The 16,894-nt window shown below is 47.6% G+C and overlaps 1 protein-coding gene across 2 annotated transcripts; it reads right to left on the bottom strand.

The window, feature by feature from the left end:
* Positions 1 to 1,289: 1,289 nt before the first annotated feature.
* Positions 1,290 to 16,868, bottom strand: LOC121306526 (procollagen C-endopeptidase enhancer 2-like). 2 transcript variants are annotated; one of them, XM_041238280.1, is made up of 10 exons: positions 16,784 to 16,868; positions 14,317 to 14,958; positions 11,196 to 11,304; positions 8,862 to 9,120; positions 8,651 to 8,775; positions 8,018 to 8,154; positions 4,532 to 5,157; positions 3,849 to 3,932; positions 3,041 to 3,211; positions 1,290 to 2,617 (listed from the first exon to the last, which is right to left on the bottom strand). In XM_041238280.1, the coding sequence occupies exons 2-10, from the start codon at positions 14,424 to 14,426 to the stop codon at positions 2,487 to 2,489; spliced, it is 1,752 nt and encodes a 583-aa protein (XP_041094214.1). In that variant the 5' UTR covers positions 14,427 to 14,958; positions 16,784 to 16,868; the 3' UTR covers positions 1,290 to 2,486. The 2 variants fall into 2 exon arrangements, with proteins under 2 accessions (XP_041094214.1, XP_041094215.1); XM_041238281.1 differs by lacking the exons at positions 14,317 to 14,958; positions 16,784 to 16,868 and having other exon boundaries at positions 11,206 to 11,262.
* Positions 16,869 to 16,894: the final 26 nt, after the last annotated feature.

The following is a 16,894-nucleotide window of genomic DNA, read 5'->3' as shown; positions in this document are numbered from 1 at the left end:
CTGTCAAGTAAAATTCGCGCAGAGTCTGGGCGACCTCTGCATTGCGTTCAGTATGACCGGAGACACCCTCCAACACCTTGCGGGCTCTGTGCCGCATCGAGGGTGCGATAGGGACAAAGGGTAACCGGATATTAGGGCAGGTCCCTATAATATCAGAAAGTGTGCATCATATATTTTTTTAATAAGGAGGAAATTCTGCTTAGTGAATCAGGTGCGTGTACCACGTGTCCTACCGCGCCTTTCCCTTGTCAATTGATTGCAGAACAAAACAAACAGCATGTTCTTTTGTACAGTCGCCTCATCGGGTTCTGCTCTGGTGTGGGGTGACCTGCCCGGTGGGTTCCCTGGAAACAAAATGTTCAAGTCGCTTACAGAAATGTTAGAGCTAACTTGAAACCCGCAACTGTTTAAGAGCTGAAAAAAAAATAAAAAAAAAAAAAAAATGTATCGAGTTTATTTGTCGGTTCAATGCAGGGTCTAGTTGAGGAACTGAGAGCTCAGCTGTTAAAACAGAAACCAGCAAACGCTGTCTGAGGATTGCAGTGCTGGCTCTCAGACCGCCAGCTTATTGCTCGATTCAGACACAAGGTCGGCCCCTTGTGGTAAAACCGTGTAATTGCAAGGTTGATTTTGATGGTTATTTTATTTGTAGTTCACAGGTATTAACCCTGTCATGCATGGCAAACCTGTCTTCATAAGGAGACATATGGAAGACGCATTTTCAATGTAAAATATATTTATTATAGGTCCAAAATATTTGTCTATATATTTTTTTTTTCTTGCTTGCTTTATTGTGTATATTGAGGTAAAGAGATATTTCAAATACAACAGCGAAAAATAACTGATTGGTTAATAACAGGAAAGAAGGTGGGGACAATTTCACCCTCCAGGTTGACCAAAGAGGTACAAGATTATTTGTCTTTTTACTCACTGTGGATCCACAGGGAAGCCACCAGACCTACAGTGCCAGAGGACAACACAGCTCCCGGTCAATGACATAGCCTGGACTGGAACCTGCGATCTCCAGGCTATAGGGCGCATCCTGCACGCCACGCAGAGCGCCTTTACCGGATGAGCTACTCGGGAGCCCGATAGCATGTTTTTAAATGAATGCTGGCTATCTACGTTGTGCCAAGGGGGACAGCAGTGAAGAGTCTCTCAATTCGATCACAAGCACAGCTGTACAGTATAAACACGCAGGGGGGAGTGTGCTAATTTACACAGACAATTTGATATAAACAACACATAGCCACATGCAAGCAAGCGAAAAAAAACCACACAAGTACCGCTAATTTATAACAGACCAATTTTTATACAGGATCATAAAAAATCATTAATATTAGTATCCATATAAAATGATCAAACCCTGCTGTTTTGTGTCGGGTGGGGTATTAGTTGCCCAAATACCCCACAACTCAGACCCTTTGCTCAATAGACATCCCTGAAAAGTTACCCCGCTCCTCAGAAATACGCTTGTGATTTATAACGAACAAAGCGTCTGGCAACTGACACGCGGGGCTACAGATCAGAAACGGAAAGTTTAAATGTGATATGCTTAATCAACAAATTAATACGAATAATAACAAAGCAACGTTCCTCTTTGAATCGATGATTTGAAACACACAAAGTCGGGTCGGAGAAAATACACCGACGCTTTTGGTAAAAAATTAAAACAAATGATTTGTAAACTGTGCTACAGTTTGGTCCCCCCCCCCCCCCTCACATCGCTGTCCTTTTTAATGAAAAGAAACGCCGCCCCCAGTCTGGAATGAGTATCAAATATAATATCCATCTGTTCAAATAACTACTTTAATGGAACTATCACAAGCTATATCTGCACGCTGGCCACTTGCTGCTGAAAGATAGTTTACGATCCAGAGGAGGCGGTCAAGTCGTGTCTTGGAGGATCCGAGTGCTTCTGTCTGGATAGCGGGACTAGGTGACCCTGGGTAGCATGTCCCACCCCCTCACCGCTCTCTGTGTGAAGAGGTGTCTCCTTCCCTCTGTCCCGACGTCTCCGGTGTGAGTGGCGTCAATCAGCAGCCCGGGTCTGTCGTTCACGGTCGAGACGGTATTGATATGCAAAGAGGGGATTGCTTTAAGAAGGCACTCGTGTTAAAAAAATCGATGCAAAGTAGTAAACCGTAACAGTGATCCGAATCGCACACGCGGGTCCGTCTGGAATTCAGCACCCCGAAAACAATAAGCCGAGCCCTGCAGAGGTACCTGCTCAGGTAGTTCCATTAAAGGTGAAACAACTTCCAGCGGAAATATTTCATTTTTGGCCATCGCTTATAGTAGCCTTTACTAATGTATTACTGCATTTTAATTCATTAATATTTGTAATATTTGATTAAAAAAAAAAAAAAAAAATGACTAAAAGGAAAATGGGAGGAGTCAGAACCGACTGTCCCCGGCTGGTCCTCCTCTCAGCCTTCCAACGCTGTGGGCGGGGCGTGGCTCTGATTGGTCGGGTCCGAGTGAGGTCAGCAGGGCCGTGCTGTGAGATTGGTCAGGATCTTCTGGTGGGGGGTCTTGTAGAGCAGAGTGAAGCTGCTGGGAGAGAGAGTGCCACGCCCCTCCGCATCCACCTGCCCCATCAGGATGTAGTTAGAGCCTGAGAGAGAGGGAGAAGGGGAGAGGGGAGAGGAGAGGGAGAGGGGGAGGGGGGGGGAAAGAAGCCTTTCCCAGAGAGGGAGGGCCCCTCACCCCCTCTCTCTCCCCCCCCCCTTCCCCTTCCCTTACCCTTCCCTTTCCCATTCCCTCCCCTTTTACCCTTCCCCGAGACTCTCTCCCTTCCCCAGGGGAGAGGGAGGAGGGAGTGGGAGAGAGAAGGGAGAGAAAGAGAGGATAGAAGGAGGGAGAGAGCGATAGAGGGGGAGAAGGAGAAGGTTAGTCAGGGAATATTATCTCAATCAGATAATTCAGAAACGTTTGCCATTGAATAGACTGCGTTTCTTTTAGTGTTTCTATTGAAGGCAGTGAGGAAGACCTCTAGTGGCAGGGTTTGGCACTGCGTGCTGTGCTCGCTGCAGCTCACCTCGGCGGATGAGGGGGCAGAGCTTGCAGCTCGAGACCAGCTTCACGCTCGTGGTCTCGCCCGCTTGCTGGAGCCGCAGGCTGCCCGCCTTGTAGGCCTTGATGAGAGAGACTGTGGCGAACATCGTGTCCCCGGGGCCCGACACAGCCGTCGTTACCTTACCCGTGATCACTGTGGAGAGAGGAGAGAGGGGAGAGGGGAGGAGGAAAGAGGGGAGAGGAGAGAGCAGAGGAGAGGGGAGGAGAGAGGAGGAGAGGAGAGAGAGAGAGAGAGAGGAGAGAGAGGTGGGGAGAAACTTTCCTTTCGTCATCCCTCCTCTCTCGTCTCCTACGCCCTTTCAATCTCCACCGGACCTAGGAGGGGAGGAGAGGAGAGTGGCGGCGGAGAGGGGAGGAGAGGAGACATGGGAGAGGAGAGGAAAGGAGAGAGCAGAGGAGCGGGGAAAGGAGAGGGGAGGAGAGGAGAGGGGAGGGGAGAGAGGAGAAAGGGAGAAGGGAGAGGATAGGAGAGAAGAGACGAGAGGAGTGTGTGGGTTAGAGGTGATGTTACGTTATCAGTTTTCTTTCTCACGCTATGTGGGTAACAATACAGTACAGACTGCAAGGCTCTTGAAGATGTTAACTGTTCAGTTCCCACCACAGAGAGCAGCTGATCACATCCAGGCTGGCTGGCTGCCCCACGCAGGATGGGCTCCTGTCTGTTCTGGATGTGTGCTCATGGCTCCACATCACACACGGTTATATTAGAAGTAAGCGATACAGGCTCTGGCTGCGTGTGTGTCACGTCTTGCTTATTCTCCTGCACTCACCAAACTCGCTGCTGCAGAAGTGACTCTGCAGGGTCCCGCCCCTCCGACAGCGCTGCTCACACAGGGGCTCCCCGCTCTCTGGGACTGCGGGGCAGGGAGAGGGGACACCAGGGAAACCATTAGAAACCACGGAACACCATTCAAAGCACTGAAACACTTTGTCTTTTAAACGGCAGATTTAACCCTTGTAAAAATCTACCACTGTATGTTTGCACCATTCCTGCGCTTTTCCCATGGTTATACTATTGGTTTACAATGCATCCCTATGCTTTACCAGACCTCTCTGTGCTTTACAATGCTTTACCATACCTCTCTGTTCTTAACAATGCATCCCTATGCTTTACCAGACCTCTCTATGCTTTACAATGCATCCCTATGCTTTACCAGACCTCTCTTTGCTTTACAATGCATCCCTATGCTTTACCACACCTCTCTGTGCTTTAAAATGCTTTACCATACCTCTCTGTGCTTAACAATGCTTCCCTATGCTTTACCAGACCTCTCTGTGCTTTACAATGCTTCCCTATGCTTTACCAGACCTCTCTGTGCTTTACAATGCTTCCCTGTGCTTTACCAGACCTCTCTGTCCTTTATTGCTGTGCTTTTGCTATAGGACACATTTCATACACTGATTCATACACAATGCAGCAGAAGAGACAGAGAGAGCACAGGCTGCCACTCACTGGTTCTGGTGCTGTTCCTGCCTCCGGGTCTCACTGCTGGCTTCGTCCCGGCTCTGCTGCCTGGCTTGGGGGTGGGTCTGGCCCCCGGTCTGGGAATGGGCTTGACTGGTTTTGTTGGTTTGACTGGTTTCGCAGGCTTGGTGGGTTTGGGCCCGAGGGCAGGCTTGATTGGTTTTGTTGGTTTAACTGGTTTCGCAGGCTTGGTGGATTTGGGCCCGGGGGCGGGCTTGAGTGGTTTTGATGGTTTGACTGGTTTCGCAGGCTTAGTGGGTTTGGGCCCGGGGGAGGGCTTGACTGGTTTTGTTGGTTTGACTGGTTTCGCAGGCTTGGTGGGTTTGGGCCCGGGGGCGGGCTTGACTGGTTTTGTTGGTTTGACTGGTTTCGCAGGCTTGGTGGGTTTGGGCACGGGGGCGGGCTTGACTGGTTTTGTTGGTTTGACTGGTTTCGCAGGCTTGGTGGGTTTGGGCCAGGGGGCGGGCTTGGCTGCCGGTCGGACCCCCCTCTCTGGTGTGGTGGGTTTGGACCCCCTGGGGTGTGCGCTGTAGGTAAGCATGAAGCCATCGCTGGTCACACTGAGGTCAGACACAAACTGGACCAGCAACTCACTGCTGTTCGAGATGAAGGTTCTAGAGAGAGAGAGAGAGAGAGAGAGAGAGAGAGAGAGAGAGAGAGAGAGAGAGAGAGAGAGAGAGAGAGAGAGAGAATGCTATATAACACTATGTAACACAATTTCCTGGGTAGTAAGTGTTATTTCCTAATTGCTTATGCCTCAAAAGTATAGAAAATGGCTATTATTCCCCACAAACTTTGCTTTTGTGACCAGGACAGTGATATTTTGAAATTTACCTATTTTACCTATTTACAATTTGTCAGAGCGCTAGATAAGGAGTCGGCAGCCTTCAAGTACCTTCAAGACTTCTTCCCTAAGCTGTCTGAGGCAAAGGTCAAAGCCGGTGTCTTCGTCGGACCACAGATAAAAAAGATCCTGGAGTGCAATGAATTCCCCAAGAAGCTCACTAGTAAGGAGAAAGCGGCTTGGAACAGCTTTGTCGCAGTGGTTCGGGGCTTCCTGGGCAATCACAAGGCCGAAAACTATGTGGAGCTGGTTGAGACTCTGGTGAAGAACTACGGCACAATGGGCTGTAGGATGTCCCTCAAAGTCCATATCCTTGATGCTCATCTTGATAAATTCAAGGAGAACATGGCAGCGTACTCGGAGGAGCAAGGCGAGTGCTTCCACCAGGATATACTGGACTTTGAACGCCGCTACCAAGGACAGTATAACGAGAACATGATGGGAGACTACATTTGGGGGCTGATTCGTGAAAGTGATTTACAGTATAATTGTAAATCTCGAAAAACTACTCACTTCTAAATCTTTTGTTGTCATTTTTGTATTACTTTAGTATAAATACATGTTAATTTGGATTCATATGTTGTTTTTTTCTGACTTTATGTGAACGAAAAGACACAAATTCGCCCGTTTTCTCATTGGAAATAGGTAAATTTCAAAATATCACTGTCCTGGTCACAAAAGCAAAGTTTGTGGGGAATAATAGCCATTTTCTATACTTTTGAGGCATAAGCAATTAGAAAATAACACTTACTAACCAGGAACAAAAAAAAAAAAAAATTTGTTACACAGTGTAATTGATCATGACAGTTAAATGTCGATTATTTATTGCCAATGACTGGGTATTAAAGCTATTATAAGCCATACATATATCTTCTTAATTAGTTTTTCATGCTCTTTACAATGCTTCCCTATGCTTTACCAGACCTCTCTGTGCTTTACAATGCTTCCCTATGCTTTACCAGACCTCTCTGTGCTTTACAATGCTTCCCTATGCTTTACCAGACCTCTCTGTGCTTTACAATGCTTCCCTATGCTTTACCAGACCTCTCTGTGCTTTACAATGCTTCCCTATGCTTTACCAGACCTCTCTGTGCTTTACAATGCTTCCCTATGCTTTACCAGACCTCTCTGTGCTTTACAATGCTTCCCTATGCTTTACCAGACCTCTCTGTGCTTTACAATGCTTCCCTATGCTTTACCAGACCTCTCTGTGCTTTACAATGCTTCCCTATGCTTTACCAGACCTCTCAGTGCTTTACAATGCTTCCCTATGCTTTACCAGACCTCTCTGTGCTTTACAATGCTTCCCTATGCTTTACCAGACCTCTCTGTGCTTTACAATGCTTCCCTATGCTTTACCAGACCTCTCTGTGCTTTACAATGCTTCCCTATGCTTTACCAGACCTCTCTGTGCTTTACAATGCTTCCCTATGCTTTACCAGACCTCTCTGTGCTTTACAATGCTTCCCTATGCTTTACCAGACCTCTCTGTGCTTTACAATGCTTCCCTATGCTTTACCACACCTCTCTGTGCTTTACAATGCTTCCCTATGCTTTACCAGACCTCTCTGTGCTTTACAATGCTTCCCTGTGCTTTACCAGACCTCTCTGTGCTTTACAATGCTTCCCTATGCTTTACCAGACCTCTCTGTGCTTTACAATGCTTCCCTATGCTTTACCAGACCTCTCTGTGCTTTACAATGCTTCCCTATGCTTTACCAGACCTCTCTGTTGTTTGCAATGCTTCCCTGTGCTTTACCAGACCTCTCTGTGCTTTACAATGCTTCCCTATGCTTTACCAGACCTCTCTGTGCTTTACAATGCTTCCCTATGCTTTACCAGACCTCTCTGTGCTTTACAATGCTTCCCTATGCTTTACCAGACCTCTCTGTGCTTTACAATGCTTCCCTATGCTTTACCAGACCTCTCTGTGCTTTACAATGCTTCCCTATGCTTTACCAGACCTCTCTGTGCTTTACAATGCTTCCCTATGCTTTACCAGACCTCTCTGTGCTTTACAATGCTTTCCCTATGCTTTACCAGACCTCTCTGTGCTTTACAATGCTTCCCTATGCTTTACCAGACCTCTCTGTGCTTTACAATGCTTCCCTATGCTTTACCATCTCTGCTTTACCCCCTATGCTTTACCAGACCTCTCTGTGCTTTGCAATGCTTCCCTGTGCTTTACCAGACCTCTCTGTGCTTTACAATGCTTCCCTATGCTTTACCAGACCTCTCTGTGCTTTACAATGCTTCCCTATGCTTTACAACCTCTCTGTGCTTTACAATGCTTCCCTATGCTTTACCAGACCTCTCTGTGCTTTACAATGCTTCCCTATGCTTTACCAGACCTCTCTGTTGTTTGCAATGCTTCCCTGTGCTTTACCAGACCTCTCTGTTGTTTGCAATGCTTCCCTATGCTTTACCAGACCTCTCTGTTGTTTGCAATGCTTCCCTGTGCTTTACCAGACCTCTCTGTTGTTTGCAATGCTTCCCTGTGCTTTACCAGACCTCTCTGTTGTTTGCAATGCTTCCCTATGTTTTACCAGACCTCTCTGTTGTTTGCAATGCTTCCCTGTGCTTTACCAGACCTCTCTGTTGTTTGCAATGCTTCCCTGTGCTGTACTCACTCTGGTGCCTCGTCTCCGCAGTATTTTCCGATGAGTTTGGAGTTGTCCAATTCCCCCCCGCTGAAGAAAGCCACGTAGTCATAGCGACAGTAGCTGTCGGGCTCCACGTCAAACTTGTCAAAGGAGACCTCGATCACCTGAGAATGGGGAGACAAGACGCGCCCCACAAATCAGGTGCTGGCAATCAGGCTAAGGGGTCATCGACACAGGCACTCCAGGCCCACGGCATTTTCAGTCACCCACGGGATTCGTGACCGGCCACGGATTCGCCAAGTTCTACAGCTAACTCGGTCCGTCATGACGATCAGAACCAGCGACCCGCGAACATACCGCCTAGCTGTTCTAGTTTTGCTAGACTACCAGAGGTTTCATCTCCTTCAAAAAGCGGGAGCAGATGAAAGACTGGAGCTGAGGCTTTGAAAACGTGGCCCGATGAGAAGCTTCACTGTGACGTGATGTTCTTCTTTGACCGTTTTGAAAAATTTTACTGACAAAAAACATTTCTATATTAACTTGGAAGCAGTGAACCCTTCATTTGATTGGATGAGGTTTACTGCTTGAGTTCTGTTATTAATACACACACTAAACACAGCTGCTCTCTGCCCAATCAGGACCCTCGCCGGGGGCTCTCACCTGGTTGTTAGGGACGACGATGTGCCAGGAGCAGCTGATGCCTGCTGGGTAGTTGCTCTCGGGCCAGTTTGGCGTCTGTAGAGATCCTTGTGGTTTCGTGAGCTTCCCTCCACAGAAGTGGTGCTCTGCAACCCAAACAGCATGCCCTGTGTGAAACATCTCAGCTGCCGGAGCCCAATTTTATTTTACCCCCGATTTTCTCTTGCCGTACCGTCAACGTGCGGTTTGCCCGCGCTGAACGCCACGATGAAGCCGCGGCCCGTGGTCCCCGAGTCCGACACCATCTCCACCATCATCTTGTTGCCGGTGGAGATGATGGAGCCGGGGCGGAAGGTGCCGCAGAAGCGGCCGAGGCGCTGGGAGGTGCGGGCGTGGCCGTTGTACACCTCCAGGAAATCGTAGCGGCACTGTGGGTCTGCCTCCAGATCAAAGATACGGAAGGACAGCATCACCACGTTACCCTCTGGGACCTGCAACACCAACACAGGGAACCGTCAGACAACGCACAGGAGATAGGGAACAGGAAACAGACAGGCAACGCACAGGAGATAGGGAACAGGAAACAGACAGGCAACGCACAGGAGATAGGGAACAGGAAACAGACAGGCAACGCACAGGAGATAGGGAACAGAAAACAGACAGGCAACGCACAGGAGACAGGGAACAGGAAACAGACAGGCAACGCACAGGAGATAGGGAACAGAAAACAGACAGGCAACGCACAGGAGATAGGGAACAGAAAACAGACAGGCAACGCACAGGAGATAGGGAACAGAAAACAGACAGGCAACGCACAGGAGACAGGGAACAGAAAACAAACAGGCAACGCACAGGAGACAGGGAACAGAAAACAAACAGGCAACGCACAGGAGACAGGGAACAGAAAACAGACAGGCAACGCACAGGAGATAGGGAACAGAAAACAGACAGGCAACGCACAGGAGATAGGGAACAGAAAACAGACAGGCAACGCACAGGAGATAGGGACAGGCAAACAGGGAACAGGAAAGGGAACAGGAACAGGCAACGCACAGGAGACAGGGAACAGAAAACAGACAGGCAACGCACAGGAGATAGGGAACAGAAAACAGACAGGCAACGCACAGGAGATAGGGAACAGAAAACAGACAGGCAACGCACAGGAGATAGGAAACCGTCAGGCAACGCACAGGAGATAGGGAACAGGAAACAGACAGGCAACGCACAGGAGATAGGGAACAGGAAACCGTCAGGCAACGCACAGGAGATAGGAAACAGGAAACCGTCAGGCAACGCACAGGAGAATAGGGAACAGGAAACCGACAGGCAACGCACAGGAGATAGGAAACAGGAAACAGTCAGGCAACGCACAGGAGATAGGGAACAGGAAACAGACAGGCAACGCACAGGAGATAGGGAACAGGAAACAGTCAGGCAACGCACAGGAGATAGGGAACAGGAAACAGACAGGCAACGCACAGGAGATAGGGAACAGGAAACAGACAGGCAACGCACAGGAGATAGGGAACAGGAAACAGACAGGCAACGCACAGGAGATAGGGAACAGAAAACAGACAGGCAACGCACAGGAGATAGGGAACAGAAAACAGACAGGCAACGCACAGGAGATAGGGAACAGAAAACAGACAGACAACGCACAGGAGATAGGGAACAGAAAACAGACAGGCAACGCACAGGAGATAGGAACAGAAAACAGACAGGCAACGCACAGGAGATCAGAAAACAAACGCACAGGAGACAGGGAACAGGAAACAGACAGGCAACGCACAGGAGATAGGGAACAGGAAACAGACAGGCAACGCACAGGAGATAGGGAACAGGAAACCGACAGGCAACGCACAGGAGATAGGGAACCGTCAGGCAACGCACAGGAGATAGGAAACAGGAAACAGACAGGCAACGCACAGGAGATAGGAAACAGGAAACAGACAGGCAACGCACAGGAGATAGGGAACAGGAAACAGACAGGCAACGCACAGGAGATAGGGAACAGAAAACAGACAGGCAACGCACAGGAGATAGGGAACAGAAAACAGACAGGCAACGCACAGGAGATAGGGAACAGGAAACAGACAGGCAACGCACAGGAGATAGGAAACAGAAAACAGACAGGCAACGCACAGGAGATAGGAAACAGGAAACCATCAGGCAACGCACAGGAGATAGGAAACAGGAAACCGTCAGGCAACGCACAGGAGATAGGAAACAGAAAACAGAAACAGCACAGGCAAACAGCACAGGAACGATAGGAAACAGAAAACATCAGGCAACGCACAGGAGATAGGAAACAGGCAACGCACAGGAGATAGGGGCAACGCACAACGCACAGGAGATAGGAAACAGGAAACCGTCAGGCAACGCACAGGAAATAGGAAACAGGAAACACTGCAGGCAACGCACAGGAGATAGGAAACAGGAAACAGTGAGGCAACGCACAGGAGATAGGAAACAGGAAACAGTTAGGCAGCACACAGGAAACAGGAAACCGTCAGGCAACGCACAGGAAACAGGAAACTAGCAGGCCAGAAGAAGCGGGTCTGTGTACCGTTATGTACCAGGTACACTTGCTGTTGGGTTTGTAGTGGCTGGGGAATCCTTCACTGGCGATGAAGCCAGACTCTGCCACGTGCTCCCCTCCACACAGGAAAACCGGCCTGAGACACGGGGAAACAGAAACACCATTCAGACAGTGTGTCCAACTAACCCTAACCCCGAACTACCCTTCTCACAGCAACGAGGCCCATAGACACAAGGAAACACCATTCAGACAGTGTGTCCAACTAAACGTTACAGGATCTTCCTAATTTTGAAGCAAAAGATGACCATGTATAGCCTGTTTGTGGCTGTCAGCTGATGTTAGCCATGGCTCTCTGTGTTTTTATAGGATGCAGAGGCTGGGAGGCGACTGCCTTGAAGTCATCACTCCTGCCCTGAGATCCATGTGGCTCTGATTCCAGAGCTGCTTGTAGCCCAGGCAGCTACCTGTTCATACAGCCTCTTAGTGTTTCTGCGGCTGTCTTCCTGTCACTTGCTTTAGGGTTTGCCCTGCGGCTGCTTTGCTGTCGTTACTGTTGTGCGTTTGCCCTGCCATTTATTTATGGAGTGCGGCTGACTGCTCGCTGCCCGGCATTTAGGATTCTCCAGGGAGCTCAAAGTCGGTTAAAGGCAGATTTAGAGAAAATGTTAAGAACTCAATATGGGAGGAGCAACAGAATGATTGACACAAACACGAAAAAGCCAAGGAGGGTGTAAAAAAGCAATTCAAATAAGTCTCTCTCACCACTAGAAATGCGGGGTCTAGCGATATTTCCCTCACTAACACAGGCGACTGGCTTCCTGCCTGCTTTCAAAATTGAATTCAGGAAAGCATCTAATCCTGGCGGACAGTGGGCTGGCTGTTCTGATCTGATAAGCACAGACAGCCCTGTGCTGTAAGAGACTTCCACGACAGGGGCTGTCTGCGTACCAAAATGGACGTTGTGTTCTCTTAACGCGTTCCCTCCGAAATGTAAAATCAGCCACCCCCCCCTCCCCCCCCTAAAAATAGCCCGCATACAGTGCAGAGGCTGTTTGAAATACAGTCAGTATGAAAGTGCTAAAGGGACCTTGTATTCAGCACATGCATTTGGTCTTTGCAGTCTGCTGCATGCTGTGGTGTTTGCAATCAAACTGTGTGGTTCACTCACTCCCTAGAAGGCGCTCCAATAGGTAGACAGCTAATGTAAGCTAGGGTGAACCCCCCAGTGCTGCAAAATGCTCTAATACAGGAGTTCTCTAACCAGGGGGAGGGGGTCATAGAAAGGTTGTTTTTTTTTTTGAGAGGGGGGGGGGGGGGGGGGGGGGGGGGGCAGGCTGGCGAGTGGATAGAGGCCCAGAGACAGACTGCAGTTCAAAAAAATAACTATTTTATTATAAATAAACAAAAATAAAGTGCACAAGGGCAAAATAACAGATACTCAAACACAAATAAAGCAAAAACAAAACTCACAAAAATAAAGTTTCCAGGCTGGGCAATGCCTTCACTGGATTTAGAAAATTCAAAAAAACCACAAAACAAACACCAACCTGCTTCCTCAGCTCCCTTCTCCCAAATGAGAAGCTGAGGCCTCCTTTTATATCAGGTGGCTGGGCGCTGATTGATCGTTAATCAACCTAATCAACTAATCAACCCCAGCCACCTGAACATAATAAACCCAGGCAGGCAGGGGAAGTTAACCCCATCCCTGCCAATTTAAAAAGGGCAGAGCTTTGCTCTGCCACAGGGGGGTTGTCTATTATTATTATTATTATTATTAATATTATTATACCAGCTCAGTCATGTTATGAAAGTCCAAATGTCTCATAGTAATATAATTTCATGGTATTATTATATATAGATAGAGAGAGATAAAGAGAGGGGGTGAGAGAAAAGGATAGAGAGAGGGTGAGATGGGGAAAAGGATAGAGGTGGAGATATAGAAAAGGATAGAGAGGGGAAGAGATAGAGAAAGGGATAGAGAGGAGAGAGATAGAGAAAAGGATAGACAGACAGCAAGGGGAAGAGAGGGATCAACAGAGAAAGAAGGAGAGCTGGTTCCTCACAGCTGGGGAGTCAGTACGCAGTTGACAGGACAGGCTGACAGAAGCGTTAGTCACTGGTGCCAACAAAACATCTCTGAAGTGCGTTCTGCTTTGAGTTCTCATTACAAGACTCAATGCTTGAGCTGGAGCCTGGACAGCATGACGCACACTGAGACACCAGCCTGGACAGCTCTGCAGAATCACACTGGACTAGAAGGGAGAGAGGAGCAGCAATGAAAACACTGCCGAAAGAGCCCAAACGCTGCTCTGCTTGACTCAGTTTAGTTTCAGTAACACTGATGAAGGCACTAGAGCCCAAACGCTGCTCTGCTTGACTCAGTTTAGTTTCAGTAACACTGATGAAGGCACTAGAGCCCAAACGATGGTCTACTTGACTCAGTTTAGTTACAGTAACACTGATGAAGGCACTAGTTAACCTGCACGTGCAGCTCTGTGCTGAATGAATTAAAAGCTTTCCGACTCAGTTTTGATGTGTCCCTTGAGATCCCATGCAACCCTGTGAAAATCCTGGCTGTATCTCAAAGCCTTTAATCTAACTGTAGCTAACGCAATGGTCTCATAAGATTTCTCCACCACGCAGATATATAAGCAACATTGCCTGCTACAACAAACTTACGAGTTAAATCATATTTTAAACGTTTCAAAAGCATTAATCATACTGTGCTTCGCTAACTTCTTAAACCGAGGGAACACGGGGTTGCTTTGAGGCTTGGAACTTGGTTTCAGGAGACGAGAGTTTTGATACAGCAAACCTCAAACTAGGTCTCCTGGAACAAAGCTGCTCACGTAAAGCAAAGAAACTACTAAATGATCTTGCAAAAGTCTACCAGAAGCCACAATAGTAGTACAATAGTATTTCATGTTAGATTTCGTCACTTTTCTCAGCCTATGGGAAACTACGCAGCGGCGTGTGATTCAATATGTTAACATTGTTCAGCAGGTTTCGTTCGACTGCATGATGCAGAATCAGTTCATTCTCTCCAGCGATGATGCAAAACTTCTGACCAGAGCTGCTGTACAAAGCTGGAGAGAACGATGCGCTACAAAGCTGCTAAAAAACTTCAAAGCAGTTAAAAGATACGCACCTGGTATAGTTGGTTCTCCCTGGTGTAGTTTCACCCTGCCCTGAAACCCCAGTCAGGCTAGCTAACATTATAAGGACACAGGAACACAGGAGGACATGGGAGGATTTCATGTTGCCAAGCAGAGCATCTGAGGAGAAGTGAGAGAGAAAGGGAGGTGGAGGAGGGAGAAGGGAGGAAGGGAGACACAGGCATGCCAGTAATAAGGGCTGTCGTAAAGGCTGGCTGTCCCACAGAGAGAGGGTGTAATTATGTAATTACTAACAGATGGGGTTTGCATATTAACGTGGGCAAGACAGTTCCTGAAAACAGTCTTGGGTTGCGTGGGGGTGCTTTTAGAACTTCAAAACTTTCCAGAAGCAGTAGAAAAGTCTTTGTGTTGAAAGCGCACACTGGGGGGGGTGGGCGCGTGTTAAAAACGTCTCGCTATACGCTAAACAGATCAGAGCCACCCTAACCCAGTTCAGAAAGCCCTGATTTATAGATGATTCAAGGCTCCAGGACAGCAGACAGCCGGCCAGTTGATATTTTTAGGGTTGTTTGTTGATTGAATACAAGGAGAGCGGCTTCTCTGTCTGTGTTTTATACATCCAGGATCAGCCAAGTCCCCATCCTGCCTGGCAAGCCTGCTCTGTAATTTCAAAGCTGCAAAACAAACACAAAAAAGGATTTTAAATTACAGGGGATGTGGGGGGGTTGTGATTAGTTGGAGAGAGGGCAACAACCAGGCTCATCTCCTTGTAAAAGCTTCCCATAGTTAAAGCACAGCAAAGTGTGAAAGCATGGTAGAGCATAGGGAAGCATTGTAAAGCACAGAGAGGTGTGGTAAAGCATAGGGAAGCATTGTAAAGCACAGAGAGGTGTGGTAAAGCATAGGGGAGCATTGTAAAGCACAGAGAGGTCTGGTAAAGCATAGGGAAGCATTGTAAAGCACAGAGAGGTCTGGTAAAGCATAGGGAAGCATTGCAAAGCACAGAGAGGTCTGGTAAAGCATAGGGAAGCATTGTAAAGCACAGAGAGGTCTGGTAAAGCATAGGGAAGCATTGTAAAGCACAGAGAGGTCTGGTAAAGCCAGGTGAAGCATTGTAAAGCACAGAGAGGTCTGGTAAAGTGTATTTTAAAAAACCTGGCAAAATAACGCACAGTACCATATAACCCTGAGAAAAGCATGCAAGTTTCCTCTTGGAGTTTAGAATAGGAAAAGTCCAGTGGAAATGACAGAGTGCACGAAGTTCAAAGAGGCTTTCAACAGATATCTCACAATGTGAAGCTCTAACACGAGAATCGATTCGTACTGGCCTGTATGTAACCTGTGGTCTATATCACAAGGTGACTCATACCCATGATGAGCCGTTTGACAGGAACTGGTTTGCGAGCGGTTTCTTCAGAACAGATCAAAGGATATAGTTAAGGGGCCCCTCTTATTTTAAACAGCACGTTTTCAGCATCAATCTAAGTGCGGCTGTGGGACGATTCAAACACCTCCAGCTCTCCTATCCCCTACCTATACCGGCGTGCTACTCAACTCTAACCCTCCAGATCCAATCCGGTCCAGGTTTTCACTCCAAGCAGGTTCTAATGTAGTTAACATAACCTGCTGAGAGGCAGTTAAGTCATTCAGAACCTGGTTGGAATAACGACCAGGACTGGAAATAATCTCGAGGGAAGGGAATAAGCCTCTCATTGCATAGCAGTTTGATCCATTCCTGGTTTTACTATGAGTTTAATACGACTAACCTCAGCTTGTCACCTATACACTATGCCTAATCAAGCTTGTAGTAAAATCTGGAATTGGATTCTTATTTCCACCCTTGTGTGTGTGTAGTTTTTTCTTTCTTTAGTTACTGACCTTCGGCATACAAACCAGCTGCTTACCCCCGTCCTTGTGACTGACATGCTTTGCAGCCCAATAAGACGCTCTAACTAGTGAAGATGCTAATAAGGATGGGTTAGTGCAGTACAGTGCCACCTGCTGGTACAACAGTGTAGTGCATTTAAAAAAAGGCCTGTTAACCCATTAAGTACCACATTTTCTTGGAATAAAATCAGAACTCGAGCTGCATTTATGTAATGTGATGCATTCTAAATCAATAATTAATACACTGTAACTTGCTTGAAACCATTGTGAGGGTCTGGAATCAACTCCCCAGTAATGTTGTTGAAGCTGACACCCTGGGATCCTTCAAGAAGCTGCTTGATGAGATTTTGGGATCAATAAGCTACTAACAACCAAACGAGCAAGATGGGCCGAATCCTCGTTTGTAAACTTTCTTATGTTCTTATGTTCTTATAGGTCTATTTAAAAAAAAAAAAAAAAAAAAAAAAAAGTTGCAATGTTTGCATTTTAGACATGTGATGCCAATAACAGACATACAGTGTATGCATGACGCGTCCAGGACCTCAAAACATGAAATATTTCATATATCACAGAAAACTGAGACGACTTGCCTGCGCAGTCCGAAAAACTAACCTGACTGACGTCCCATATATCCGAGCCATTCCCGATTGCTTTTCGTCCCGGAGTCGGTGAAAGGGTTAACGGTGGGAAAACAACGCGAGTCCCGGGATCTGCCCGGCTCCA

The sequence above is a fragment of the Polyodon spathula genome, chromosome 48 (assembly GCF_017654505.1).
Source record: "Polyodon spathula isolate WHYD16114869_AA chromosome 48, ASM1765450v1, whole genome shotgun sequence".
Taxonomy (NCBI): Eukaryota; Metazoa; Chordata; class Actinopteri; order Acipenseriformes; family Polyodontidae; genus Polyodon; species Polyodon spathula.
This window is presented reverse-complemented; position numbering and strand designations above follow the sequence as displayed.

Bases quoted from the DNA above. Each gene is read 5' to 3' on its own strand.
- LOC121306526 (XM_041238280.1), bottom strand. From the start codon at position 14,426: ATGAAATCCTCCCATGTCCTCCTGTGTTCCTGTGTCCTTATAATGTTA. The intron at 11,305-14,316 runs GTGCGTATCTTT...CCCGTGTCTCAG, and splicing joins GGGAGAACCAACTATACCAG to GCCGGTTTTCCTGTGTGGAG. The intron at 8,155-8,650 runs GTGAGAGCCCCC...CCCCATTCTCAG, and splicing joins TCGTCGTCCCTAACAACCAG to GTGATCGAGGTCTCCTTTGA.